The sequence below is a fragment of the Nicotiana tabacum genome, chromosome 14, assembly GCF_000715075.1.
Source record: "Nicotiana tabacum cultivar K326 chromosome 14, ASM71507v2, whole genome shotgun sequence".
Classification (NCBI taxonomy): domain Eukaryota; kingdom Viridiplantae; phylum Streptophyta; class Magnoliopsida; order Solanales; family Solanaceae; genus Nicotiana; species Nicotiana tabacum.
Window position 1 is genome coordinate 22,991,219 of NC_134093.1, and position 9,594 is coordinate 23,000,812.

At 34.3% G+C, this 9,594-nt stretch overlaps 1 protein-coding gene across 1 annotated transcript; it reads left to right on the plus strand.

Moving 5' to 3' along the window:
• Positions 1–371: 371 nt before the first annotated feature.
• On the plus strand, positions 372–5,088 carry LOC107815897 (disease resistance protein Roq1). Its single transcript, XM_016641545.2, is given in 7 exon segments — positions 372–980; positions 2,051–2,125; positions 2,127–3,141; positions 3,901–4,176; positions 4,269–4,360; positions 4,362–4,995; positions 4,997–5,088. Coding segments are annotated over 7 exon segments (2,616 nt in total). The 5' UTR covers positions 372–489; the 3' UTR covers positions 5,030–5,088.
• The last annotated feature ends 4,506 nt before the right edge of the window (positions 5,089–9,594 follow it).

A 9,594-nucleotide genomic window follows, 5' to 3' on the forward strand; every position in this document is an offset into this window, starting at 1 on the left:
AAAATTTCTAAAGGAATTCACAAAATTCCTATTCATCACTCTACAAGAAAATATACTCAAGGGTCATGTATGAGGTGCAAATTCAGAGGTGTATCCAAGATTTGATGATTACGGATGTCACTGCTTTTAATGCAAACCGACCACTAGTGACGAGATTGAATATAGGTGTACATTACGTTAGTTTGATCCATTTTAAATTAATTCTGTTCAACCCATCTTAACCTTTTTAGATAAATCCATTTTAACTTTTTTAGATGTACAGTATGAATTACAGTGAAATTTATTTACACTATAAGACTAAAAATTTTGTACAAAAAAGACATCTAAGAAATATGTACAAGAATTAAGTTTCCAACCAGAAACCACAAAGCCTAAGAAATATCAAGGGAAACTTCCATTTTATTTCGTTGTGCTTATATGTAGCTCTGCTTAGCTACTTTCCCTTTACTGAAAAATCAACCCTTAATTCTTGCATTCTCATCAAATCAAATGGATACTCAATTAGTTAGAGGAGAATCATCTCACTTCTCTTATGAAGTATTCCTGAGTTTTAGAGGTGAAGACACCCGAAAAACATTCACTGGTCATCTTTATTCCAAATTGTCTGATGTTGGAATTAATACCTTCATTGACGACGAGGAATTGAGAAAGGGTGACGTGATTTCAAGAGAATTAGAGAAAGCAATTGAAGAGTCAAGAATTTCCATTATTGTTTTCTCAAGAAATTATGCTTCCTCTAGTTGGTGTCTAAATGAACTAGTTAAAATTCTCGAATGCAAAGAGAAATTAAAGCAGATGGTTTTGTCTATTTTCTATGATGTTGATCCTTCTCAAGTGCGAAGACAAACTGGGTTATTTGGGGAAGCTTTGGCAAAACATAAGGAACGATCAATTGGGACTCAAAGGGTGGAGAAATGGAGAGCTGCACTTACTGAAGCTGCAAATTTATCTGGATGGGATTTGCAAAATGTTGCTGACGGGTACATTTTCTTGATTCAACTATATAATTTCATTTTTTATTTGTTCAATTGTTTATCTAATTACTGTAAATTTGCTGATAAATATTACTCCCTCTGTCCCGTCTATGTGTCATACTTTCCTTTTTAGTCTGTCCCAAAAAAATGTCCACTGAAGCTCCTATTTGGGTTTGAAAAGGTTGTAGGTTTGAGGTTGGACCTAGACGATCTTTTTTTGAGCATTTTTGAGCTAGCATTTTTGTTAAAAATTTGAGGCCAAGGAGATACACCTCCATTGCTTATACGATGTGATAGATTAAAGCTACCTATGAATTGTTTATACAATTTTATGCAACTCTTCAACCTCTTTCCAGCAATTTGAGAAGAAACCACATTGCAAGAAACAAAAAATTATTAATGGAGGATAAACGCATTTTGTCTTAAAAAAATCACATTGTACACACACACACAAAAAATGAGGACTCCAAATAGAAATAGCGATTTAGTCTCCTTGAGGAGATGGTTAATACAGTAATGGAAAAGGCCTTTGTTTTAGTTGAATGAGAGAATGACTGCAGTTAAAAGAGGTGTAATTTGGGTAAAAACAAAATGGGTACCTTGCTAAGTTACTACCTTTATATAATTACACTTGTCCAACCAAACATGACAGTGAAAATTACTTGGTAATTATGTTGTGGTAAACAAGCAGGTCATTATAATTATTATGTTGTATAATTACTACACTAATAATTACACAACCAAGTAATTATGCATGGCTTTCGGCATAGACTTAAAGAGTTTAAGCTCTATAAATCGACCGTATCAAAATATTTATACAATTAGGTCTCTTATTATATGACTACCGGTAAATTTTCTGATAAATATAGTGAAAAAAAATCTTTATACTATCAATATATATAACTTCAATAATTTCTTAAAATATCCTATATGAAGCGGTAAGTTGTCTATTTTACTGCTTAGATTCACCCCACTGTGTTATGTCTTGGCTATCGATTTTGATTTGACCATCAAATAGTTTCAAATGTCAAAGTTTTATTATACTGGAGTATTTTAACTTTTTGTTTTTGCTATAGGCATGAATCAAAGTTTATTGAAAAAATTATACAACAAGTCCTACAAGAGGTCAACCAGACGCCTCTAGATGTTGCTTCCAGTTGGTGTAGATTATCGTGTCAAAGATATAGATTTGTTATTGCAAAATGAATGTGAAGATGGAGTTCGCATAATTGGTATTCACGGAGTTGGTGGCATAGGGAAAACAACTCTGGCAAAAGCTATCTACAATCGAATGTTTCGACTCTTCAATAGTAGTTGCTTCCTTTCAGATGTTAGATCAGAAGCTGAAGAATTTGGTCTTGTCAAGCTACAAGAGAAACTTCTTCGACAGATTCTCAAAACTAAAGACATCAAAGTTGGCAGTGTTGCTCAAGGCGTCAATCTAATCAAAGCAAGACTTGGGTCAAAGAAGGTTCTAATTGTTCTTGATGATGTGGACCACAAAAAACAATTAGAATCCTTAACACGAGAAAGAAGTTGGTTTGGTTCGGGTAGTTTAATAATCATTTCCACCCGAGACGAGCGATTGCTATGGCAGCTTAGAGAAAAAGAGAGATATGAGGTCAAACTATTAAATGACAATGAATCTATGTTACTTTTTAGTTGGCATGCTTTTGATAGTCATTTTCCACCAGAAGATTATGTTAATTTGGCACGAGACATAATCAAATATTCAGGTAGGCTACCATTAGCTCTTGTGACATTGGGGTCACATTTACAAGGAAGTTCTGTAGAAGAATGGGGATATGAATTCGAAAAACTAAGAGCAATTCCTCATTGTGATATCCAAAAGATTCTCAGGATAAGCTTTGATGGACTTGATGATGAAACACAAGCAGTTTTTCTTGATATTGCGTGTGCCTTCCAGGGGTTACTTGAGCATAAAATTACCGAAATATTAAATGCATGTGGCTTTCATGCTAAAAGTGCAATTGCAACTTTAGTCCAAAAGCACTTGCTCCAAAGATCTTGGCATGGTTTGGTGATGCATGATCTAGTACGAGATATGGGAAGAGAAATTGTTAGCTTGGAATCAGCTCGAGACCCTGGAAAATGGAGTAGATTGTTCATCCCTCAAGAAGTTCGTGATGTTCTACAAGGAAATGAAGTCAGTAAATCCTTCATCTTTATCTTGGTTATATATTTTTTTCTGTTAAATTGTTTCTTGCTTATAATTTTTGTTGTCATCATAAGAAATCATTTGTGCTTCGTCTCCGGTTAGTAAGTATTTTGTAGTTGTTTGTCAACCATTGTAAACTAGAAATGACATTTGCTAAATTCTTAACTCACACCAAAGGCAAAAACAAAAACAAAAAATCACCTATTTAACAATTATCCAAATTTGGTGATGCATATTTCTTATTGAATTCTTATAACTAACATGCTTATGGGCATAGACCATAGTATCTCCATGATTAGTTATTCAAAGATATTTGACTTTCCTTAACTAAATGCGGAAATTAAGCTTGCTCGAAGAAATCAGGCATGTGCGTTTGGAAACTGTTGAATAGGTACATATGTGAAACATTATTTCTAGAACGATATATACAAAAATGTTCTTTTAAATATATTCAAATATATATTCTATGTATCTTCAATTGGCGCTATTATCAGGTTTCTAGATGCAATTTGTTCTCTTTATTCATCTTTTTTTTCCTTTGATATTATCATGTGAACTTATTGAATGCTGCTAGCCAGTTTTGAGCAATTTTAAATTTGTTTAACATCCTCTAATGTGTAACTTCATTTTTGGTGATACATGGTGTATTCTCTTTGTTTGTTCACCAATTTGTATAAAGCATTTTTCTTGCTTAATTTTTGGGACTTAACATGAGCTTAAGTTACTTTTCTTTTTACTGAGCTGCAGGGTTCCGAAAATGTAGAAGTACTGAAGGTAGATCCAGGGACATTAAAGGGAGTAAACTTGAGCACCAAAGCATTTGAGCAAATGAAAAACCTTAGGGTTCTTATAATGGATGAGTTACATATTAGTGGAGATTTTGGGTTGTTTTCCAAGAAGCTCAGATGGTTGTCTTGGAAAAAATGTCCTTTAAAATGTATATCATCAAATTTTCCAGCTGAGAATCTTGTAGTTCTAGATATGCGGGAGAGTGATATCCAAGAATTTCGATTGAATTTGCAGGTTTGTTACTCAATTTTACAATTTCATGTGTACTATTATTGCTACTGAGTGGAAGAAAATCTTAATTGAATCTATATTTGGTTTACTTTTAGTGTTGTAGAAGTTTGAAGAAGCTGGATCTCTCTTATTGCAAGCAACTCAGAAGCACTCCAAACTTCAATGGTTCACTGAGTCTTGAGATTTTGGATCTCTGGTTGCTCAAGTCTGACGGAGATCCATCCATCAATAGGAAATTTGGACAGACTAATTAAACTAGATATGTCTGATTGCGAAAAACTTACGGATCTTCCAAGCAGCATATGCCACCTAATATCCGTTGATTAATTGAGCATTAGTAACTGCTCATCAATAAAAACACTGCCAGATAACCTTGGAGATATGAAAAGTCTAAGATGTCTTTATGCATCTTATACGGGTATAAAACAATTGCCTAGATCTGTTGAAATGCTAAGAAATCTTGTAGCTTTGAATGTGGGAGGTCAAAAGTTAGAGGCCAAAAGGGGTATTTGTGGAAGAGGAGTCCATCGGATACAATATTCCTTGCCAACTATTGTATCCGATTTGAGCCTTACATACTGTAATTTATCCGAGGCTGATATTCCTAGGGATATTGGGAGCTTATCCTCCTTAGCATATTTAGATTTGAGTGGCAGCAGTTTCTATTGTCTACCCTTTGGTTTTTCTAAGTTACGATTATTGGAGAAGTTGAGTTTGAATGACTGTGAGAATCTTCAAACACTCCCGTCAGTATCAAATTTAGAGTATCTTGGAAGAATTGAACATAAAAATTGCCAAAATTTGGTCAAGATTACAGATTTAGACAACCTCCCTTCTATAAGGTGGATCAACATGATGAATTGTAGTTCTCTGCAGAATCCATTCAATGAAAACTTCTTTAGTGCACATGCTCTATCATTTCCATCTAGAAAACATATCTATACGGTTAGTCTCTCTCTCTCTTTCTCCCTCCTAGCATATTAAAAATCTTGAGTCTTTGTCCGATGCAGTATGATTTAGAAATTTATCTCCAATGCAGTGAGATTCCAGAATGGTGCAGGAATCAAGTAACAGCTTCATCTATGCGTTTGACTATACAACAACAACAACAAAAATCCAGTATAATCTCACCAGTGGGGTCTGGGGAGGGTAGTGTGTACGCAGACCTTACCCCTATTCTGGGGGTAGAGAGGCTGTTTCCGATAGACCCTCGGCTCCCTCCCTTCAAGAACTCACCACCTTGCTCTTGGGGTGATTCGGACTTACAACCTCTTGGTTGGAAGTGGAGGATGCTTAACTCTTGTCAAATAAGGAGTATAACTTCTTAGGAATGCGGAACGCTACAGTAAAGAAGATAGGGATCCATCTGTTATATTTTGACCAATATGGTAAAGTTATATCTTTGCCGGGAGACGTGGATCATTCTTATTTTAAGTACCCAAAAAGAGTTTCTTAGTTGGTCAGAAACGTTTTAATTGATATTGATCTTTTCCCAAATAGTAAGGCGAAAGATGTCAGGAATTGGCGGGAAGAAGAGATTCTTAGTTGAAGAACCCAAAAAGAGTTTCAACTACTCAATCCTCGATCAAATTGTATTTTATATTACAGTATTAATAGGTAGTTGGTCAGTATTCCTTTTAAAATTGTTCGAGTAATTCTAGTAGGAGAGTCATAATTTCTTTTTGAAAAACCACTGCTTGATATGCTGTTGAAATGAAATAAATTAAATACCTTAGTGGCATGGAAATTTTGTTCTTCCTCTGTTTCTTCCTTTCCCATAATTCTGATACAAAATTAAGTCAATAATATAAAATGAAATCCTATTCTTGCTAACCTTCTTTACCAAATTATGATCTTTTCTAGACTTCCTCGCTTATTAAATTTATTATTTTTCCTCATCTCCTTAATGAGTTGCAGTTTTAGTGAACTTCCTCCCTCTCGGGATAATGTATTAACATTAATAAACAACAGAAATACTCTCCCAAAGAAAGTGACATCACTCTCTTCTTCCACATCAGCACTAAGGGGTCATTTGGTTGCCGGTTAGAGTTATGCAAGTATTAGTTATTTAGGGATAAGTTATGCATGTATTAGTTATTTAGGGATAAGTTATGCATATATTAGTTATGCAGGGATAAGTTATGCAAGATTGAGTTATGCATGGATTAAATATATAAGAATTAGTAATATAAATATAATGTGAGTTTTATTTATTATTAGTTTACTTTATTTTATTTAAATTGTTAGTATAGTTTAAATATATATTTTTAAACAAAAAAATACAAGTTTGAATAAAGGGTATTCTTGTCATTTTGTATTTTAATACAAGTATTAAAAATACATGTAAGTTATTTCACCTTCTACCCTGCATAAATAATATATAGATTCCCTCGTAACTTGTACATGTATTAGTTATGTGAAAAAGAAAAACATGAACCAAACATTGTATTAGCAAACAAACAATGTATAAAGTTATCCTAGTTTTAATATATGGATAACTCCTCTCTAACCGGCTACCAAACTACTCCTAAGGGTATACTAATTTCATTTAAAAAAAGTTTAGGAGTAATAGAATTCCCGCAAAGATAAAGTGTGTAGTTGAAAATTCGGTTATAGACCAGAGGTGCCTTTATCGTTCCAAATAACTTACTAGAGAAAAGGAGCGGATGTCAAACCTCCTTGAAGTTTCCAAAACTACAAAATCTATCAAAAATAAATTCTGCGAAAAATCCTAGATTCCTTGTTGTTATCCAATGAAATTATTGGCAAGTATAATTAAGTACATAAAGAAATATCAACGTTAATATTAGTAGCTAGATCGTGCAAACTAGTTAGAACGTCATAATTATAAAAAAACAAAACAACAAAATAAATAGCTAGCATTGAAAGAAATAATTTCATCCACAAATCACAACCACATGAACACAACATCATAAGTAGACAGAAGAAAAAAACATAAAATTCATAGTCACCCTTTTTTTATATATCATTGATCACCTCTACAACGATAATACTTAGAACAACCTCTATTATACGGATTCGACGGCGGCGGAAGACAGCTTCGGGAATACGGTTCGCCGCCACCGCCGCCGTTACAAACCGGCTGATCTCTTTTCAAAGCTCCAGGAGATATATACTTTTTTCTTTCTTCAAGAAATCTTCTACTAATATCAGACTCCATTAATATCTCCAACTCTTCGTTACACTCAGCTATTGTACCGTTGCATGGCGATTGGCCTGTTACGGAAGTGATTATAAATAAAAGCGTCAGAAAAAGAGTGAAGAAATAGAGGATTTTTGTGAAAATTACAGCTTCCATTTTTGGTTTTGTGTGGATAGTATATTTGGTTCAATTATTTGTAGCTGTCCTTATAGTGACTTTATTTTGCTTTTTATGATAGTGGAAGACACACTAAGAAGCAGAGGGACCGCACTAGTCCACCAACCAAAACCTAACTTTTATGAAAATATATTAATTTATAAATATGATTGTGAGCTTTGAAATAGTTTAAATAAATAGTTGTGAGACAATTAATAATATGATCTATGCAGGAAAATAATAGTAATACATTTCTAAGAAAAGTATTCAAAGTTTTGATTTTTTTATCAAATTTGATTAGTAAGCTTTGTGATCTTAAAGATGTAGTTGAGAATAGTCATTAACCAATCATGTATAGGACGTTGGAAGTTGATTGGACGCCCTATCAACTTGCAACTAATAAGGAAAATAGCTATAAGCTGGTCCGCTTTTGATACTATTGTAGTTTCAGACTTTTAGATAGACATTCTAATAGCTACTAATCAAATAGACACCTTAACTCAACAAAAATGTGTCTCTTATTGCATGTATGTCATCGCATTCCTCGGGAATTTGAAACAAATTTTGTATTTTTATTGTAGCTAAAATAAAAGTGATCGCATATATTAAAAAAAAAAAAAAAAGGTTATCCGGTACACTAAGCTCCCGTTATGCACGTGGTCTGAGGAAGAACCGGACTACAAAAGTATATTGTACGCAGTGTTACCCTGTAATTCTACGAGAGGTTGTTTTCACTCGAATAAGTGCTCACATATGATTAGTAGAATGTGAAACCACCATTTTCTATGAGACATGCCATCCTTGCCTACAAGGTGAAGCATTTTCATCATACTCAGCAACAACTCCATCTCTTTTTCCAGTTTTTTCTTCCTGTATTTGGCCTCTTATCGTTGTCGTTCCACTTATAGACGATTACTCCAGTTCCGTCTAGAGATTAACGAATAGAAGCTAGAAAGTCAAGTGACTCACTAATCATGCATCAATCTCACACAACTGATTAATTTGCCACATTAAACACCACTGAGAAATGTCTTCTATTCACTTCAAAATATTGTATTTTTGTACTCTTTAACTAAAAGATTCAGCACCGAAATAGCAAATGAAAGCAACGGTACTAGGATTAAGGGAAAGGGTCCATATAAAGGAAGATTTTTCAAATAAGGTCTGTGTACACGCTATTCTCTCCAGACCCCACTTGTGGGATCATGCTGGTTAATATTGTTATTATCCTGTGTGATAAGGACAAGAGTCACTTATCTAGATAAAAGCTGACTATACCATTTAGAGAAAGTGACAGGACATCGTGGCAACTCAACTAATTCACCTAAATCTACTATCTATGTTGCTCGAACTCTCTAAAAATGCAGTCGTACCTGTCTCGGATCCTCCAAAAATGCAGTCGTACACTTTTGGAGGATCCGACACACATCCTAGGGCATTTTTAAGAGTGCAAGCAAAATGTACATAGCTCCGCAACTTAAAGATAAATGAGTGGACAACGTGGTAACTCAAACAATGGTATTCACCTAAACCTATGGTATGGCTATAGATCCAGACCAAACCAGAACGCATACGGTGGCAATTCTAGATATCCAAATGTACGGAAGACCTATATTGTTCGTACTCTTCAAAAATACCGTCGGTTGTGTCTCGAATTCTCCAAAAGTAGTGCATTTTTGGAGGTTCCAACACGGTTGCAGCAGCATTTTTGAGAATATGAGCAATATAGCGGCGGACTACCTCTGGAAACTCCCATGCTCCTATTTGTCCCTAAACCTATTCTCTCTATCTATGTTCATTCCTCTTTCTTCTTCACATACATTTCCAGTTTTCTCTAATAACCTCAATCACTTCAAAGTTCTCTTTTCAGCTTCTGGCATACAAAATTGCAGCAGATTCAAGACAATTGTTTTCCTTCATATGACAAACATGTTACTAGACGCTATACAACCCAGACGTTTTATCCTTCTTTGACTTGCTCTTCTATAACTTATATGTTGGTCGGAAATGGTATCTTTTGCACTTCTAATAATGTACAAAGAAATATCTGAATACTAGGAGTAGTTGCCTGAACACTCTGCCTCATAATTATTAGTTTTGTT